At 41.2% G+C, this 21,833-nt stretch overlaps 1 protein-coding gene across 4 annotated transcripts in view; it reads right to left on the minus strand.

Moving 5' to 3' along the window:
- Positions 1-21,833, minus strand: part of LOC126356220 (SNF-related serine/threonine-protein kinase-like) — a 326,256-nt gene that overhangs the window by 83,389 nt on the left and 221,034 nt on the right. For all 4 annotated transcript variants that reach the window (XM_050007035.1, XM_050007036.1, XM_050007032.1 and 1 more), the window contains 5 exons: positions 20,423-20,638; positions 18,647-19,046; positions 10,706-10,847; positions 5,659-5,868; positions 5,207-5,353 (listed from right to left, as the gene is read on the minus strand). In XM_050007035.1, the coding sequence (XP_049862992.1) occupies positions 5,207-5,353; positions 5,659-5,868; positions 10,706-10,847; positions 18,647-19,046; positions 20,423-20,620 (1,097 nt within the window). In that variant the 5' untranslated portion in view covers positions 20,621-20,638. The remainder of the gene's footprint in view (positions 1-5,206; positions 5,354-5,658; positions 5,869-10,705; positions 10,848-18,646; positions 19,047-20,422; positions 20,639-21,833) is intronic.

Consider the following 21,833-nt stretch of genomic DNA (forward strand, 5'->3'; position numbering starts at 1 on the left):
CACCACCAACAACAACAACAATAACCATAGCAACGGCATCACTCCACGATCCCATCTTGTCCATACTGTTTCATGAAACACTACAGAGCCACTTGGCCTAAGTGGTGATGACTTGCAACAACAGTAGGGAAAAAGAATATACGGCACCTGTGTGCCATTCTCAGTCCCCTCCTGTGGACATGACCATGGATGTTAATTGTTTATCTCCAGTGTCTGCGAATAACAACAATCTTTTTATTGAAGTGCAGTTGTTGGACAAAATTGTCAGACTACAAGGGACACGGGTACAGCCATGACTTTACTGAACTCACAAACTTTGTGTGCATTTGAGATCTCCGGTGTTGTCTCCAGTTACTCAATGTGTGGGGATTACAACAAGCAGCATATTCCAATTTGAGGCAATTTACAGCTCCCACTATGTATAAATCTGCAGTTCATTCCTTGACTTTTTTAGAAGCAGATGAAGATGACTCAGCAGATTTTTGTTCGGTCAGGGTGCTTTCAACACTTGTTTTTCCATTTTGGATTCAGTGCACCTCGTTTCCAGCCAGTTCCTTACCAGCAGTTAGATTCTCTGTGTTCAGAGTTCTTGTCTCTTCTCAGATGGCCCACCTTACCCTGAAACTTACTGTGCAGTTGAGTTTCTGAGTGGCATTGCATGATCAAATGAAAGCGTAACTGAACACGCCAGCATTGTTGGAGGTTGTGCAGACAGAAAAAAAAAATAATAATAATAATAATAATAATAATAATAAATAAATAAATAAAATGACCAATCAGCTTCGCCTCTGCAGGCTCCTTGTGTTCAACAAACCCTTCAGATTGTAACAATATCAGTGCCTACCATTTGGTGTAGCTAGTGCCCCAGCGATTTTTTTGTATCTTTTGGAACAACTGGCCGAAGTCCTTTCTGGGGTACATCAACTATCTCCATGAACAGGTGCATCTGTGGAAGTGTATTTACATAACTTACACACCTTGCTCTCAGTATTACATACAGCAGGTTGAAATGCAACTTGTCCAACTCATACTTTTTTCGGTTAACAATTGTGTATTTGGGGCTTGAGGTATCTCAGGATGTTGTTCCATCACATCAATGTGTCGCTGCAGTCACAGCTCTGCTTGGCCCAAAAAACAGTCGAAGAACACCAAGCATTTTTAGGCAAAACTGCTTACTATCACAAATTTATTCAGGGTCTGGGCACATTGGCCAATCTCCTCCTCTCATGAATTGCCCCACAAGAAAGTTTCCTTTCAGTGGAACCCAGCCTGCAAGTGCACGTTCACTGTTTTGAAATCTAAATTACATTCTGCTCCTAGTTTGGCTACTTTCCATCCTGGCAGTTGCTTGGTTTTGGTTATGGACACCTCTCAGCACGGATGTGGGACCATTCTTATGCATTGATATAAGGATGGTTCTGAAAGTTCGACAGCTTACACATAGAAAATGCTCAACTCTGCTCAGCAGCACTACTCCCAAGTTGAAAAGGAAGTGTTTGCTATTGTCCAACCCTCAAAAACTTTCATGTGTTCTTGTACGTGTATAAGTTCCACCTCATTACTGACCGCAAGTCATTGGTTTTATTGTTTAATCATTCTGCTTCACTGAATGACAAAGGGGCACTTTGCGTCCTGCAATGGGTCTTGTTTCTGGTTCACTAGAACTGCGAAATATTTTTCCAGCCTACTGCACAGCATGCCAATGCCGTTGCACTGCTCTGGCTTCTGATGGGACCAGGTCCTATATTAGATAAGGATGAACAACTTTGCTTTCATTCAGCTGTTTAGGCACAATATCAATGGAAGCATTTCCTATTATGGGCTCCTGGACCTTAGCTGCTGTTGCTGCTGACCAATCTTGCATCAAGCTGGTCACCTCATTCAGCATAGTTGGCTAGACGGGCATTTAAGCAGGGCTCCTGATTCTTCGCATAACTATTTTACCCTCAGTCACCGCCTTTTGGTACCTGATGGTGGCGTTCTCTGAACTATGGAAGGGCTGTCACCTAAGATTGTGACTGAGGCTGCTCTACGGTGGGTTGAGCTTCAGCTCCTACATTATGGACACTGGGTGATTTTGGGTACCAAGTTATTGACCCATCCGTACGTGTTTTGGTCCAGCATCGATGGTGATGGTGCACATCTTGTCAGGGCCTGCTCTAAGTGTGCTGCCCAACAGGTAGCGCCTCGAGCAATGCTACCTCCATTGCCCACCTCGCAGTTTCTAAAGGACAGGAGTTTTGCGGGACCCTTCCTACATTCTTACTGGTCGTTGGTTGTCAATGCTTTCTCTAAATTTTCAAATGTTATCAGCTGTCCTTCAACGTAGGCCATGGCTACAATTCCAACTGACTCCAAAGTTTATTCTATTAAAGGATTGCCTTATATGCTTGTGAAGGATAACAGTCCACAGTTTGTCTCAGACCTTCCACGATTTTTGTGCCCATCAAAGTATTCACTGTATGACTGCTCCTCCTTTCCACACCCAATGTAATGGTGAAGTTTACTGTCTCATCTGCATGTTAAGGTTCAAATCATCCTGCTGCATGGGTTGTCCCACCCTCTTTGTGGATTTTGCCTACTACTACCTCTCCTCCTGGGTCCAGATGCTCAGCACATGTTGCTGGGCCTTTATGTGATACTCTGCTGCCACCAGCGAGTTCACTGCCGGCTGGGATGGTGCCTTCAACACCTTGCCCATTGGGATCCCTGCCATCCCAACTGAGATCCAGTGCCTCCAAATTGTCTCAGTTCCACAACATTGACAAACCGGGAGTCAAAATGCAACCAACGCACTCGTCACTTGTCCTCTCTTATGGTACTTCACGGGGGAAGCGACCACTATGCACGTCAATCATTGTGCCACTTCTGCTCCTACCCCCAGTTCCAGCACAGAGTCAGCTGCCGCTGCCATCGCCTGTGACATCTGCCGCAGCGCTCATGGATATATAACAGCTGCCCTGACACCCACATCTATGGAGTCCTCTCTCCTCAAAGGGGGAAGGGGTGCTATAACCTATACATTGAGGTGATACAAGTCATGGGATACCTCTTAATATCTTTTCAGACCTTTTTCCCAGCATGGTGCAGCAACTTGGCATGGCATGGACTCAACAAGTCACTGGAAGCCCCTGCAGAAGTAATGAGCCATACTACCTCTATAGCTGGCTGTAACTGTCAAAGTATTGCTGAGCAGGGTTTTATGCACAAACTGACCTCTCGAATTATGTCCCATACATGATCGATGGCATTCATCATCTAATTACACCACTTTTTACACAAGTTCTCCTCTTGTCAAATGATCAAATTGTGTCAGTGTGTGTGGCCTCTGACAGAAACAGATGTGGTGCGAAGTACTTCATATAACCACATAGACTATTTAACAATATTGCCATTTTAGAGTTCCATACCTCAATTGGTAAACACTGAGTCCTTACGGATCACTTTGTGTCCATCTGCCCATCCATCTGTCTGTCAAAAATGCTTTTTCTCAGGAAAGGATAGGCTTATCAAGCTGAAATTTCTGCTGCATTCTATTATCTATGGGCCCTTGGTAGTGAAAAAAAAAAATTGAAGCGTCTAACTCAATGCAGTCAAAAGATACAGCTATTACTGGCACATATTTTGACACTTGCAAACTAACTCATCAAAACCCATAGGTTACTTCCAATTGACCTGGAATCATGAAATCTGCACAAAGCATAGTTTCCCAGAAAAGCTAAAGGAAATGATGAAAAAATTGTTAATATGTAAATATATTACACTACAACTTTTTTTTTGGGTGATTTGTTACCAAAATGTTTCTGTCCATCCATCTGCTAATACATCTTTTTCTCAGGAGCAAATAGACTATCAAGTTGAAATTTATGTCACATATTATGTTCTAGGGTCCATTAGTGGTGTAAAAATGTTAAGCTTCTACGTCAATGTAATGAGAAGGTAGGGCCATTTGTGTCACATATTTCAATACTCACAAAAATCACTCATTAAAAACCGTAGGATGTTTCGCATTGGCAAGAATCATGAAATTGGGCAAGAAGCAAGGCTTTACAGTACAAGCAAAGGACAAAATCAGAAAAATTGCTAATTTGTAATTAAATTATACAAAAAATATTTCTTTTGACATTTGTTATTCGACTTCAAACTTAAAACATTTTCGAGAGTCTTTGAATTCTTTGGACTGATCTCCTGCCATTATCAACACCTGTAAGAGGCAAGAATCATGAATATTCTCAATTCCCGGAATGGATGAACTGTCTATATCCACAATTAAGTGGTGACCGTATTGTTCACTGAAATGTTACAGCACATTGGATACTGAGTACCAGCAGTACACCTATGGAATGTTCTACTAACAAATATGCCAGGAGAAGCTAAGAAATCACATGAATGATACTGTTTGCAAATCTGAAGGAGGTTACAGCTGGATGTAACCAGAGGGACAATGACCACAGATATCATGGTTGGGGTCTAAACTAAACTCTACCTGAACAAGCCAGGGAGGCCCAACGGCACCGACCGGACGCTGTGTCACCCCAGGCATAACTGGATGCGGATTTGGAGGGGCATGTGGTTAGCACACCACTCTCCTGGCCACATGTCAATTTACGAGACCAGAGCCGCTACTTCTCAATCAAATAGCTCCCCCGTTTGTCTTACAAGAGCTGAGTGCACCCCGCCTACTAACAACACTTGGCACACCGTATGGTCAGCCAAGGCCATTGGCATGGTTTGGATCAGGACATAAATAGACAAAAAGGTAACCTAAGACAACATTTAAATTGTATGAATGTTGAAATATTGCTTTTAGAAGTCATTTGAGTGTTTGGACCATTTTCTTTTTATCTCTACGCCACATCACTTAGCATCATGTACTGTCTTTTCATGTTTTCACTTTTAAACAATCTCAGCTCTAGTCTAAGAATGGCACTAAATATTTAAGCATCAGACGGAAGCAAAATATACATGACAAAATTTGTTCTGTAAACAACAGAAGGATAGTGAGGGTGAGAATGCATTATGGATCAAGAACTGAGTAGTAAAAAGACAAATAAGCAAGCCAAAACAATCACTAAGCTTTTGGACATGTCCTTCATCTTAGTAGAGAGAGAAAGAGAGACAGAGAGTTCTTAATAATGTGTGAGGGCCATATAACAACAGATACCTCACAAATGTGTAACACTTAGAGAGTGTCTTACTGACTTACCCAGACGTTATGGGAGACAATTCTTGCAACTGTTGCCCCTGACGAAGACGCTGCTGAGCTTGTTCTTGTCGGTGTGCTCGCAGTTTCCTCTCAGCTAGCAAGAAATAGGTTGCTGTGATGTGATTGTATTCATTCTTATCAAGTGCCCTGTGAACAAACAGCATATGCCTTTTGTTAGAATTATGTTGTGACAGAGGTGCAACAATATTGTTTACAGTAATAAATTTTCTTAAAACATCAGAGAATAGGCTGCATGTGATTTGGTAAAACATATTTAATTTAAGCACAGAACTACAACCGTTTTCCTATCAACTCCGACTGAAAAACTTAGTAATTCTCTTGATAATGGAGTATTTACTGACAAGTGGAATAAACACTCAAAAGACTGAATTAGTAATGACACAAACGAAACTGCTTCAATCACCATTAATATTGCAATACCCTCAACTCACTCTAAAATGTCTTCTTTAGTAGCAATATTGCCATTGACCATCTTCTGTATGATAAGAGCATGGTCATCCTCAGACACGTGTTCTCGAGATACTAATGGGAGGAAGTCTGCTGGCTCAGTGTTGGCATCTTCTCTCAGCCATGGGTCCATTGCTATTTCTTCCAGAGTGGCTCGCTTTTCTGGTTCCCGAATCAGCATCCGAGCTATTAGCCTGCAAAATCCATCACGAACAAAAGATAAAATCTTAAGTTACAAATAATCAAACAATGGAAAAGCCAGGTGTGTGTGTGTGTGTGTGTGTGTGTGTGTGTGTGTGTGTGTGTACTGCTGACAAAGGCCTTAATGGCCGAAAGCTATAATTGGTGACTCTTTTTGTTGTGCCCATCGCAACTCAGCATCTCCCCTATATGGTGAGTAGCAACTTACCTACTCTGGAATTATTATAAGTTACAAATAACTTTCATATATTCTCTCTCTCTCTCTCTCTCTCTCTCTCTCTCTCTCTCTCTGTCTCCCCCCCCCCCCTTTCCAACTGACACACACACACACACACACACACACACACACACACACACACACACACACACACACACACACAGAGAGAGAGAGAGAGAGAGAGAGAGAGAGAGAGAGAGAGAGAGAGAGAGGTCCATACATAGTCCTGGCCGGAAGCACAACACTAGGTCTGCAGTTCAGCAAGTGGTCTAGGGTGAGGTACGAGATGTGTCAGCAAGTGAAATGGGTACAGAGAGAAAGAGGCAGGAGACAGGAAGAGGGATTGTAGTGGGTAGCTAGTGGCTCAAAGGGAGACTGCCAGGTTGTGGGGCAGCAATGTGGGAGGAAGAATTGGAAGGCGCACTGGTAGGCATGTGGGCACATGTGCTTTAGCTGGGAGGAGCAGCACATGATTCCTCAAGTCAGTCTCCTTCCACACCCAAACAAAACCCTGGACAGCCAGCTCCTACAAGCTCGCCAAAATCCAGAAATCCAACAATCCTGGATGCCCCATTGTGTCTCATTATTGTTCTCCTACTGAAAGAATTTCTGTTCTTTTTGATCAGCACCTCCAACCGACTGCCTGAAACCCAGCTTCTCACATCTAAAATGCTAGCCTCTTGCACTGACTATCCACAATCCCCACCCATTTATCTCCTAAGTCCCTATTCATCACTGCTGAAGCCACTTCACTATACACCAAAGTCCCTCTCGCTCATGATCTTGCTGCTATTGAACACATCCTTCAAACTCCAAATCCAAGACATAATTCCTCACACACATCACCACGTACATCCTGACCCAACTACTTCACCTTCGAGGGGAAGGTATATCAAAAATCCATGGCATAGCCATAAGCACCCACATGGCACCCTGCTATGCCAACCTTTTTATGGGACATCTAGAGGAAACATTCCTAGCCTCACAAAACCACAAACCACTTGTGTAGTTCAGGTTGAATGATAAGATCTTCCTGATCTCAACTCAGAGCCAAGACCCCTCATCATCATTCCTTCACAACCTGGACAGTTTCTCCCCCTCCACTTCATCTGGTTGCTCTCAGCCCAACTAACCATATTCCTTGACATTGGTCTCTATCTCTTGGTTGGCTTCATTCACATCCCTGTCCACATCAAACCAAGGGGACCTGAATTTTGACAGCTGTCATCCCTCCCACACGAAAAGTTACCAGCAACAGCAATAGCAAGAAAGGCATTTCTGAAAAAAAGAAAATTGTTATCATCATGCACAGGGGTTGGACAAAAATATGGAAACACCACAAGAAATGCTTGCTTGAACATAAATGTAGAGGATAGCTATGCCTGAGGATTGCACAGTCGTATTTGATCACAAATGGCACCTGTGTCATGTCCTCAATATATTGCAAGTGCCAGTCGTGGTCAGAACAGCGTTCTATGTAGTTGTGAGTGCATGCAAGTGTTTTGTGCTTTTAGAGGCAACATATCGAAGATTTATACCACATACAGGAAAAATGGAAAAACATAATGTGGTAAGTCACAACACAGGTAAAAATGTGTGTTGAGTGTTCATGAGAGATGATCATCATAGACAGTTCTGACAAAACGGCTGCAAAAGCCACTGCAAAACTGAATGTCATGCTCGTGATCCCTGTCAGCACCAATACAAAACAAGGGAGCTCCATAAGCAAGGAATTTTAGGGTGAGCATGCATAGGTGATGCAAATGCACTTAATATGAAAACATGGTGCAGAAGCCATAAAACCTGGAATGTGTGGCAATGGGAGAAATTAATTTGGTCAGCTGAGTCTTGTTGCACACTGCTTCCAACTTTTGGTCAAGCTTACATCCCAAGAGTGGAATATGAAGGGGGTTCAAATATGACTTGATCCGCCATACCTTAGTATTCCATGGGCTCAGGGTTACTCTTCAAGTGTTATGAGACCATTTTAGCTGATCGGGTCCATTATATGATACAATGTTTGTTCACCAGTGGTAATATTGAGTTCCAAGATGACAGTGCCCCTACTCACACAGCTCACATTGTCTAGGACTGGTATTGTTAGTATGAGAATGAATTATCATATCTGCCCTGGCCATAAAAGTCGTCATATATCAGTCTTATTGAGCCTTTGTGGCTTACTTTGGAGACATGGGTGTGTGTGATCCGTATCGACTTCCGTTATTATTATCTAAGCTTGCCATTGTTTTGCAGGAAGTATGGTATAAGATTCCTTTGAAAACCATACAAGAGCTGTATTTATCCAGTATGAGACAACTGGCAGCTTTTTTGAATGTCAAACATTTTCCTGCGCCATATTAGACATGGTAATGTATTGTGTTAGTGGCGTTTTCATATTTTTGTCCACCCCACTGCATAAATTGAGGTGTTAGGTAGTCTTTCCTGAAGGTATTTGTCTGGAATGTGGCCTTGAATGCAAGTGAAACATTGACAATCATGGTCCAGACAAGAAGAGAGTAGAAGCTTTTGATATGTGGTTCTACAGAATAATGTTGAATTAGACAGGCAGATTGGGCAACTAATGAAGAGGTACTGAATGGAAGTGGGGAGGAAGAAATCTACTGCACTGATTAATAGTACTCATCCTGAGGAATCAAGAAATAGAGGGTGAGTTAGAAAGACTATTTTGGGATAACTTAATGAATCCGTAGATGTATCAGTTTGCAGCGAACAACCGTAAGTTTGACTCATGTACTAGGAGCTCAAGTGTAGTTCATAGTTAAAATGTGGCAGAGAATGCTCTCTGTGTGTTTTTGTTTCATGAAACAAACTCTGCAACAACTGTTTGGCATAAATCTTACACCAAATATGCTAAAGAACCTCCAAGAGCGCCTACAATTTACTTGTCACACAAGAACTTTGCTGACATGGGTTGTTCACTGTGACATGATAAATCAACAGGTCGTTTGTGTGTTAATGATTATATTGAACAACTTATGGAGAGGTTTGCAGCAATCCACAGAGATCAACGTGTTGTGCATCTCACAAGAGCGGCATTCCACAAAAGACTGCTTGACAACTACTGTGTAGATATTTACACTTGAAAACATTCAGTTTCATAATGACACAACACATTAGTGATGCAGATAAAGTTGCTCTTTGGGAATTCTGTGTGGAAATTTTGCATCAGATAGAGGATGATGAGTCATTCCTGAATACAATAACCTTCAGGGATGTGTCAACACACCATATCAATGGTATGGCGAACACCCACAACTACAGAAGATGGGGCAGTGAAAATCCACATGCAACACTGGAACACATTCATGACAGCCCCTAAGTTAATGTGTTTGGCACCCTTAGCAAACTGAAAGTGTATGGCCCTTTCCTCTTCATGGAGAAAACTGTCACTGGTACTGCATATCTGGATATGCTCGAAAACTTTTTAATTCCACAGATCGATGAAGATGACTGAGATAGGATAGTTTACTACATGCAAGACAGTGCACCACCTCATCTGCTCATAGAAGTTAAAGGTTTCCTCAATAATCACTTCCCAGATCTGTGGATTGGCTGTGAATGCCAATCCCATGGCCACCTCTCTCCCAGACTTGACAGCATTGGATTTCTGTCTCTGGGGTTACATTAAAAACTGTGTGTATGTTCTTCCCCTAACAAACAATTTAAGTGACCCGAAAAATCAAATCTACACTGATGTTGTACAAGTTACACCCGATTTGCTGCAATGAGTGTGGGAAGAAATTGATACTGGTGGAATGTTTTCCACGCCACAAATAGTACTCACATCAAATCAAAATTACACTTGACACTTGTGTTAAACTTTGATTGTTTGCTACAAAATGACACATCTACCAACTGGTTATCTCAATAAATTTCTATACAATTTCAAAGTTATAAAATCCTTTTTGTCTCACCCCATATTTCATTTGGTAATGGAGACAAGTGTGAGAGTTAAAAACTGTAGAGGGAGACCAAGGCATGGCTACAGGAAACAAGTTCAAATACATGTAGGTTGCAATAGGTACGAAGAGATAAAGAGGCTTATATAGATGCACTAGCATGAATAGCTGCAGCACAACTGTTTTAACTAAAGACCACAAAAACAACTTGTTAATATTAATCATTCATATAGTTTTCAAAGTTTATTTACTTAATCTCTTTGGTCAGTGGTCTGAGTTGTTCCAGTAATTTATGCTTAAATTCCGTCTTGCTCATCACTTCTGTACCAAATGTTTCTTTCTTCACATTATATTAATTTCAAAATGTTTGGATTCTATGTTAGATATAACTTGTCACAATGAATGTAACGTAAAATATGCAGCAGGCCTGTTTAAACATAAGAGACAATCTCGCAAAGGTAGATAAAACTGACCAATAAACAAAAATTGGACTTGGATGCAAGAGAAAAAGAAGTTCACAAATACATTCCGAACCACAACTGTTTTAGTTGCTGTGCAGCCCTACCTTGCAAGGTCACACAAAGACACTTATGAAAACAGGTTTACCACTAAAGGATTTTATGAAGGGTTTCTTAACACAAACCAAGGATAAAATGTGCTATGAAAACATGTTACTGGCATTTTTCCTCCTACCTTTTACAACCTTCTGACACATGGACTGGGATTGTATATTTGCAATCCATTATCATTGTGAGGGTTTCACTGTCATTTGCTTCTTGGAATGGGGCTTGCCCACATACTAGCATGTACAGAATTACTCCCAGTGACCAGACATCTGCCAAGAGATCATAGAATAAATAAATTAAACAGACATTTACCAAACAAAAAGGTTATGTCCTATTTGTGAGGCCACAGCTAAAATGTTACCTATGTATGACAAAGCTTTGTGTATGCAAAAAGCATAATCTTTATTAGAGTTGTGGACATTGCATGCTGAAAATCTTATAATTAGAAACATTATCTTCACCATTACATTTCTGTTACATTATGCGCATACAGGGTAAGCAAAATAAAACGGGCTCAGAAAATGTTTAGGAGCCTGACATTCAGTTAGCCCAGTTACTGAACATGAGAACAGATGTAATTTCTTAGACTTTCCTGGCGATTTGATGACATCTCGTGGAAATCGGGTTTTCTGCCGGATATCAGCGTCTTCCAAAGATGATATTTCGACATCATTACTTGACGTCTTCATCAGGTGTTCCCCGAGACTGGCTGCTTGCTGGACCGGGTCGCATATTTATGCCTGCCCGGTGCCTGGTGTTCTGTTTGCCGTTCCCTAGTCGGTCCGCGCCCGCTGGTCGCGCTATCCTGCCGCTCTAGGTGTTCTCTATTCCGTCCGCGCCCGCTCTGGCCGTCTCCAACTGCGGTTGTGGCCTCCTGGTGTTCCCTTCTCGGTCCGCACCCGCGAGTGGCGCTCCAACGCGACTCTGGACGTTCCCTATTCCGTCCGCTCCCGCTCTGGCCGTCTCCGACTGCGGCTGAGGCTTCCTGGTGTTCTCTTCTTGGTTCATGCCCGCAGTGTGCGGATGTCTGAGGCTCGTTGTTGGTGTTGGAAACATATTTTCTCCGACATTGCTTCAGCAGTTCAAATGCCGGGTTCCATGCAGTGCTTAGCTGGTATCATGCTTCCCGGTTAATCAAGTTTTGTGCCATCTTTATCTCTATAGATTCAGTGATGACACTATCCCAGAACCTGGAGGTCTGGACCATGACCTTGGTGTTCTCATAATCCATGAAATGTTCCAATTCTAGGCAGTGTTCTGCTACTGCTGATTTTGTGGCCTGCCTTAGCCTGGTATCTCGCTGGTGTTCCTTACATCTGATTTCCACCGTTCTAGTCGTTTGGCCAATGTAGGACATACTGCATTCACAAGGAATATTGTAAATGCCACGCTTCCTTAAGCCCAGGTTATCTTTGACTGTTCAGGAGATACGTTGATGACACATTTGTCATTTGGCCACACGGTCGCGAAAAACTGGAAGACTTCCTGGACCACCTGAACTCAAGGCAACCGAATATTAAATTCGCCATGGAGCTAGAAAAGGATGGTCAGCTTCCGTTTCTGGATGTCCTGGTGAAGAAGAAGGCGGATGGCACCTTCAGCCACAGTGTGTACCGAAAGCCAACACACACAGATCTATACCTACAGGCCAACAGCTGCCACCACCCAGCACAAAAGACCGGGGTGTATAGAACACTCGTACACCGAGCCCAGACACTGTCTGACACTGACAGCCTGGCAGGGGAACTTGAACATCTTCAAAAAGTGTTTGCTAACAACGGATTCTCATCCAGGGACATCCACAGGGCTCTACATCCCACCAGACATCAGGATACACCGGAAAACAAGCAAGAAGAAGAAATCAAGAACCTGGCTTTTTTACCGTATGCCGGGCCTGTCTCTGCCAAGATCAGCAGAATATTAATTAAACATAACATCAAGAGTGTCTTCTGCCCACCTAGCAAAATCAGGGCTTTACGTGGAACAGTCAAAGTTGACCTGGTCTTAAGGAAGCCTGGCATTTACAAAATTCCTTGTGAATGCGGTATGTCCTACATTGGCCAAACAACTAGAACGGTGGAAATCAGATGTAAGGAACACCAGCGACATACCGGGCTAAGGCAGGCCACAAAATCTGCAGTAGCAGAACAATGCCTAGAATTGGAACATTCCATGGATTATGAGAACACCAAGGTCATGGTCCAGACCCCCAGGTTCTGGGATAGTGTCATCACTGAATCTATAGAGATAAAGATGGCACAAAACTTGATTAACCGGGAAGCATGATACCAGCTAAGCACTGCATGGAACCCGGCATTTGAACTGCTGAAGCAATGTCGGAGAAAATATGTTTCCAACACCAACAACGAGCCTCAGACATCCGCACACTGCGGGCATGAACCAAGAAGAGAACACCAGGAAGCCTCAGCCACAGTCGGAGACGGCCAGAGCGGGAGCGGACGGAATAGGGAACGTCCAGAGTCGCGTTGGAGCGCCACTCGCGGGTGCGGACCGAGAAGGGAACACCAGGAGGCCACAACCGCAGTTGGAGACGGCCAGAGCGGGCGCGGGCGGAATAGAGAACACCTAGAGCGGCAGGATAGCGCGACCAGCGGGCGCGGACCGACTAGGGAACGGCAAACAGAACACCAGGCACCGGGCAGGCATAAATATGCGACCCGGTCCGGCAAGCAGCCAGTCTCAGGGAACACCTGATGAAGACGTCAAGTAATGACGTCGAAATATCGTGTTTGGAAGACGCTGATATCCGGCAGAAAACCCAATTTCCACGAGATGTCATGAGAACAGATCTTTACACCTGGTTGAATCTATCCTCATTTCTGTCAAACAGGTAAAAATATCAGCAACTGAGTACATATTGAGGCATTGTTATCATTTGTTAGTTTTGTTCCATATGTGATTGTGAACAGAAACAAGCAATCACATGCTCAATAGTAGTACAGCATAACCAGAAAAACTACTGTTATTTTGCTGTTGTTAATTTTCTACTTTGGACACTTATAGTCTGCAAACAACAGTTATAAAAGATTCAATTATTTTGCTCTTGGCTCTACTGTTTACATAAATCTGAATAATTATTTAACTGCTGGCCTGAAGTAAGTGTAACTGGTAGATAAGAATCATTCAACTAGTTCATCTAAACCCCAAGAGCAATAACCAGTACTTTATGAAATCTTCCCAAGCCTCTAATCATGACTACCACTTGAAACACTTCAATCGGTAATAGCATATGTATCTTAACCTTAAGTAAACAGATAATAATGGCTAATACATGTTCAAACTGTACATAATTGCTAGTATTAAAGAAAACAGTGTGAACATACATGAACACCTATTGTACATTCATCAAAAAATGGTAAGATATTAGTGGGATACACAAAAAGAATGGAGAAGAATAAACAAAACGCACATTCCAATATAAAACAGTACAGTGACACTAACAAAACATAAACAATTGAATAAGTAGTATCACAGACTGCTGTGATAGAGCCAGTACAGATACTGACTGATCATATATAGGGTGTAAAAAACATACATACACAAATTTGTAGAATTATTTGAGGCGATAAAAACAAATATTTTCATTAAGTGAAGCAAATGTCAGAAGTGCACAATTTCGCCACTAGAGGTTCTTGAAGGGTTTGGTACTGGACTTCCCTTAGGTCAACGTTTACAGCTGTTTTAACCATTTTGTATGCGTCTTCTTGATATCAGAATTTGATTTCCAACATAATAACGTCTTGTTGCTAGGAAGGGTAAGTTCTTACTACTGCTAGCAGTGTCTACCTCTATGGATAAATAGTTACATTATCATCATTTATGCTATGTTGAGGTTACAAAAGTCTCTACTTATGTTGACAGGTTCTTGGTGGCTGATTACACTCCAATCAAGTTAGCTGACATGCATCTCACTTATAGGGAGGCACAATGCATCTGTGGGCAGAATGATTTCCAGGAAGAGGGATACCAAATCATGCTACATTTTAAAGACTTTACATGCATTTTTCTTAAACAGTATTTCTTTGGTCAGACCAACATGAAACTTGAGGGCAGAGTGTTCCATTTGAGGAAACTGTGTCACAGCAAATGAGGACAACCCCACCATCAACACACAATCCATTGCCAAAAAACTGAATACCTCCAATGCCAATCTCTGGAACATCCTACACAAAACAGGCATGCATCCATTCAAGTAACGGAACCTATCAACCGAAAACTTCCCCTAACATGGGGAATTCTGCCAACAGTATCTACTCCAAATCGCAAACATCCCCAACTTCCAAATATGTTTTGTTTCCTGATGAGTTGCCTTCACAAGGGAAGAAATATTCAGCCATGTCTGGAGGCTGGAGAATCTTGTGCTCCACCAACAGAATAGTACTATAAATGTGTTGGCCAGTATCATCCTCCTCCTCCTCAGTACCACCATCTCCAACGGAGTTCGAGTCAGGTATACTTGCTTGAAGTGACCAAAGCAACTTCATTTTACATGCTGCTTCTCTCTTCAATAACACAGGTCTCCAAACCACACACTGATAAGCCAAAACATAATGACCACCAACTTAACAGCTTGATTGTCCATCTTTGTAACAAATTACATCACTGATTCTGCATATCAGGAATCCAACAGTTTGTTGGTAGATTTCTGGAGGCATGTGCACAGTTCATGTAATTCGCATAAATAATAGGCCACTGATTTGTGTACATGGTGATGGTGCCCAATAGTGACCCAGATGAGTTCCATACGATTTACATCAGTTGAATTTGGTAACCGAGACATCTGTGTGAGTTAACTATAATGCTCCTCAAACCTTGTTAGCATGATTCTGGCTCCAACAAGACACAGATAATGATACTGCTGAAAGATGACATTGTTGTCGGCAAAGACATGAAGCAAAGAGTGATGCAGGTGGTTCGCAGCTGTCAGCGTGTCTTCGATTACTACCACAAGTCCCATGCAAACACAGGAGAATGTCGAGAATGTCCCCTACAGCATAATACTGATCCCACAAGCCTGCGTCCATGGCTTGCTGCATGTTTCAAGCCATCATTAATCTCGATGATGGTGTTTGTGGAGACAACCAGCGACCTAATTTAACAAATTGTGATTCACCTGAAGAGCTGACACACTTCCATTGATCAATGTCAAATCTTGCAATTGTAACTGATGAAGACGATTGGTCAATGTGTGAACACGTAGAGGTGGTCTGTTGCAGAGCTCCATGTTCATGTATGATGAAAAGTGTGCTCCGAAACACTTGTGCATACACCAGCATTGTGCTCTTTCGGCAGAGATGCCACTGATCAACACCTATCCCACTTTCAGGAGCAAACAAGCCTCCAAATCCCAAGTTCTATAAAGAGTCATGGATGTCCAACCCGTTAGTGCCTAGTGATAGTTTCGCTGTCATCCTACCTCTTTCTGTAGATGCTTGTAACAGTAGCATGTGAACATCTGACCAGCCATTTTCGAGATACTTGTTCACAGGCTCTGCATAATAATAATCTGCCCTTTGTCAATGTCTCTTATCTCAATGGATTTCCCCATTTGCAGCTCATATCTTTGTTCAAGTGATCCCCCATCTGTCTGTTCCACTTACGTACTTCTATTTCTGCGTCATGTGCCCACAATATCACCAGGTGGCATTCAATGTCACGGTGGGCAGTGGTCATAATGTTTTGGTCGGTGGGCAGTGGTCATTATGTTTTGGATTATCAGTGTATATCATGACTGGCAGGAGATAGGCTTCACACGACGTCTGTTTATCTCTTAGAGGTACTCCCTTGTCCCAGATTAGGTTTTGTACTTCGTGGCTCTTATCTTCTGCATAATTTGCTTCGTGAAGAAAATTAACATATCTTTCTCCATGAAGTGCTATTGGAAAAATTGGAGGATGTCTCACTAGCAGTTAGGCAACATTTATGGTTCCATCATGATGGGAGCCCCACCATATTTTGCCGCTGATTTCAGAGAACATTTTGACATCGTTTTTCTCAACTGTTGGATAGGGAGGTGTGGACCAGTGGAATGGCCAACATGTTCTCCTGACCTCACTCATATCTAATTTATTATTATTATTTTGGGAGGACATGGAATGTTTAGTGTATAAGACAGCAACAGACATTCTAGAAGAGCTGGCTGCCCGTTTGGTTGCAGCTGCAGCCATTATTACTGAAACACTGAATGGTTTTGAATGTATTTGACAATCATTAGCACGCAGATACCAGTTGTGCATTAATGTGTGTGACATTTTCAGCAAAATCTCTAAAACAATATTCATCACAGAGCAATCTGAACACTGGCCATCAATCTTCTTTAAAGAAATGATTTTTTTTTTCACAGAAACAAGTGATTTGTTGTCAATTGCATTTAGTACTCCAATTTAAAATGTGTCACTATTATATTCTGAAGACTCATTTATGAATTTCTCCTCTACAAAGAGTGTCTGAGCAAGATTAAATGTTACCTAGCTGGATTTGTTAAATTACAGTGGTTAAATAGTATTACGCCAGGATTGTGAGTTGACAATTCAAGAGGTGAATATTAAATGAAGGGTATGTACATTAGTTGCAATAGAATCATTTGAAAGATATAGTAAAATGTAATGGTGGAATACGATTGATTATGACCTCTGGACCTATAGCCCTATCTGTAACTTCCTCCTGCTATCTCCAGATAAATAATAGCTTACTTGAAAGATTTTCCTGTCTCCTTGATAGTGCCAGCATCGGAGAACAGAATCTACATTAGGTATTTCAACCGGAGAGTGCTGCAGAATTATTGAGAGGAGAAGGCCACAAACAAGTAACAAAAGGGCAGGAAGTCAATTAGTTTTTGTATATACTGATCTACAAACACAAATGTGAGCCAGCTTTACAGAGTTGGACAGCACCACTGCACTATGCCATATTACCCATAGGAACCGCCTGTCATCCACAGACTACGAGTTCATAAAATAATAATAAAAAAGGTGAATAAAAAGTTTAGTGAACTCCTAAAGAGTCCTAATTGGTAATGTTCCCTACCACAATTGCTTTACATAATCTGACTCTCAGGTGATGGAAGTCAGAACATACTACTAGCTAAGTTAGTACAAGAACCTGCATCCAGAGTGGCAGGAGAATGTATCCCCATTGGTTTTCTTATTAGGTGGTGTAAAACATAGCCCCTGCAGCCAACATCAGAGCAGAGACCATAATGATTACTACTTTTTTCTTTTTGTGTGGTGGGGTGGGGGCAACATCCATCCAAGATGAGCATTCTGAAATAGTGCCAGTGTGGTCACAAAATCCATTTGAACCAAACAGCTCTTATCTTCAATGGTTCATGCCATCTTAGGACTTTTTCTTAATAATATACTTGGTGGGTATCACAAATATTTAGACTTTATCATCTGCTTGAGAAATTTGCATATCAAGTTTTCCAACTCAACTGAGCCATGAGGAGGTCATTGGATTTGTAATTTTCCAATACATATGAATCTGTGACTGGATTTTACATCTATTGAATAAATCAGTACTCTTTCTTTGCAAGCACTGGACAAATTGTTCATTACAGCTAAGCCCATCCTTGTGTGTGAAACATACTATGAGAAATCTTGGGTTTACAACTGCCTTTAAATATCACTAGCATCAAAACCTTCATGGAACTCTTGTGGAGAAAATATATGCCATGATATTTTTGTTACGAAAAAGTCGTTCTTTTTACATTCTCTTCCACATCACATTTTGTATACATTGTTTTTTTACATCCTGTATAAGCTAGTAATATCAGTGTCTGACAAATATACAATGCAGGATCAAGAACTATACAATAGCAAATTGAAGAGATGTCATACTGACTGAAATAACTGTTGGAGAGTAAGGTGAAGGGATGATGAGTGTGGACAAATAGAAACATGAAGAACGAGATTAGTGAGGTAAGAACACACAGGGCTGTTGAAGGAAAGATAAGAGGACAGTGAGACATAATATAGAATTAAGAAGTGCTCAAAAAATAATTAAAGCTACATATTAAGCTAGATACAACAGTTAAGGTATGGCTCACCAACTGCTGGAGCATCATACGAATCACCCAGTAATATCTCTGGTGCAGAATATGCTAAAGATCCACATGAAGTTTCCAACTTCTGCCCTGGATTGAAACGATTACTAAAACCAAAGTCTGTAAGTTTCACCATCCCAAGTCTCTCAAAGAATACAACATTTTCTGGTTTTAAGTCCCTATGCACAACGTGTAACCTGTGACAGTACGAAATAGCACGCACAATCTGACGGAAATATTCACGAGCCACTTCTTCACCCAGACCACCATCATGTTTCATAATATAATCATAGAGATCACCTCCATCTCCCAGTTCCAATATTAGGTACAACTTTGTCTGTGTATCAATAACTTCATAAAGGCGCACAACATTTGGATGCTGGACAAGTTTCATACATCGCACCTGTTTCAAAACAGAAAAATTGTTATAAGTTACTTCTGTAATTTATTTGTAGAAACTGGACTGGACTTTAAGTAATAAGAACAAATACAAAAGGAAAAACAGCTTTCAAACAAATATAACTCTCATCAATAAACTTTAAAAGCATTAGACATAATTAAATTAAGTGTTAGAAAGAGCACTGTTTCAACTCCTGACTCACAGACAGAAGAGAACAACTTTTAGTGTGCTTTACTGTTAAGCTCATCTGCAAGGGAGGGGGGGGGGGGGCAAACAAACATACATTTGCAAACTCATGTTCTAATTTAACTTTCCTTACATACTGTGAATGAAGCTGTGAGAATTTTAATAAGTAAGGAAAGCTTTGCAGAAAATTTTAAATGGGAATTAAAATATATGTTTATGTTTTCTTTAAGGCAATGTTGCAACTGACGTGAAATATAGGGAATCTACACCAGTGAATCAATACTGTCAAAACAAGAACTTTAAGACGATGGTCACCAATCAAGATTGGTGGAAAAGCTTCTGCAGAGAAGAGTAGTAGAGAAAAAATGCTGCCTATTTTCAGTATCATTATGAAACTTGGATAATGGTAAACAAATGTGTCTATCCAATTGTTATAGTGAAGAACATTAAAAGATAAGCAACAGCACTAGTCCTTATCTCACACACAACTTTAATCTGCCAGGAAGTTTCAAAACAGTGCACACCCCACAGCAGTGTGCAAGCTTCGTGCTGGTAGCACTGCACAGGTATGGTAAAAACACACACACTTCTTTTCAATACTTCTGTCATCTTAAATGGGACCAGCACTAAACCATGCCAGGACAGTGCAACAGGCAGCCTCTGGCTAGCAGGTTTCAGCTGGATCTGACTTAACTCCCCAGTGCAGCATTGTCTACACAGTTGAAACAGTGATGCTTCAATATGTACCGTACATAGATAGAGTAATTAGGTTAATGTGAGTTAGGCTTTACAATAGCCTGAATTGTTAACACAAATATTGGTCATTCTTCACATATGAACGACATTCTCAAGATTTCTTCAGTTCTCCGTATGTAAATGTAATTCCAAGAAATGAACTCTTAAAATAAAAAGTTTCTGTTGCAAGGTCATACTGTTTCATTCAATACTGTATATTTATATCCATTAACTTGCTTCATATTACATCCATCAATCACCTTCCCAGGAAGAATTCCCATATCTATTCAAGTGTGTGTAGGTTCAAATTTAAACAGTAAAAACAAAAACAAGAACTATAAAATGTTATAAAACCAATCAAATCCAATCTAAAAAAAACAGCTCTTTATACAATATTCCTCACATTTCATTAATTGTCACAGTAACTCCATAAATCGATGCAACAATAAGGTACTCACCTCTTGGAACAAGTGAGCTCTTGACACATCATCTAGTTTGCTTTTGTCTATAACTTTGACAGCAACCTTCTCTCCTGTGAATACATGTCTTGCCAATTTCACCACAGCAAAATGTCCTCTGCCCAATGTCTCCTCCAAATCATATAACCCTGCAATTTTTCCATCATAGCTGCAGCTCCGACTGGGACCACGGTGCATTGTACAACTGATGAGTTCCTGAAACAATATTCACATAGCTTAGCAATGTTGTGGGAGAAATGTCTATTTAGATAGAATTTTTAAAAATCTAGTATCACTTGTTTTCCACTGCCCAAGCTAATACTAACTGCACAGTACAGGAAAGAAGTTCATCAAAGCCATAAGGAACTGTATAATAATGATGTTGTTGTTGTTGTTGTTGTTGTTGTTGTGGTCTTCAGTCCTGAGACTGGTTTGATGCAGCTCTCCATGATACTCTGTATAATAATACAAATTCATAATAATATAAATTCGAGCTGCTACAGTAGTATAGAAGTAATAAACGCTGGTGATGGAATGAAACGAGACTTTAGAATTAATGCAAATGCCCGCCGTAAGTGAAATTCGTCACAACAGCAATATTAGCAGCGTCACATTGGCGTACCGTTACAAAGAAAGAAATATGCGGAACCTTTCACCAGAGGCATTTGACGTTTTAAATAACCATTGGTCATCGTAATAGTAAGGCCATTCGCCAGACGTTCGGAATTTATTTTTATTTTTTACAGAAATCGTAATTTAAGTGCAGTTACTGTTATACACTGTATATGTAACAGAAAGTCAACTGAAAAAATTTAACTAAGCCCTAAGGCTAGGCTTCACGACCAATTTAAGTAATTCGAGAACATAAAAAATATTTAAATTTTATTATAGTTCTGTCGATGTGGCAAATGACATTTAGCCTCAGATGCTTCAATATTTTTCTGAAATAAAAAAAAACTATGTTGACAGTGCATTAACTGTAATTCATGAAAGAACACCGGCGGGAAGGTATCAGCAGACTCATATGGCGCTCAAACTGCTGCATGACCTTTGCACGTGAGCTGCATTTCACAAATAGATTGGCCTCAAACAAAACGTTTCGACCGAGCGAGCGCGGCAGTTTAAGTTAACTGGCAGTCAACCCCTCCCCCCCGCTTCCACCAAACCCCACCCCACCTCATCGCCAATATGCAATCAATAAACACTCCGGCAAAATTGGAAATAACCTTCAAACAGGCGAGCGCACCCGATCAGTTGCAGGGTTATATCCAATCCCCTGGCAACTTCGATAAACTCTTTTTCCTAGTTAAATGAGATGTGAATGATAAATCCGAATCCGTCGGAAGACGTCATAGAGTAACGTTGAATTGACTTCCTAAGACTACGGTAGATTACTTTCCAATAAAAAATA

The sequence above is a fragment of the Schistocerca gregaria genome, chromosome 3 (assembly GCF_023897955.1).
Source record: "Schistocerca gregaria isolate iqSchGreg1 chromosome 3, iqSchGreg1.2, whole genome shotgun sequence".
Classification (NCBI taxonomy): Eukaryota; Metazoa; Arthropoda; class Insecta; order Orthoptera; family Acrididae; genus Schistocerca; species Schistocerca gregaria.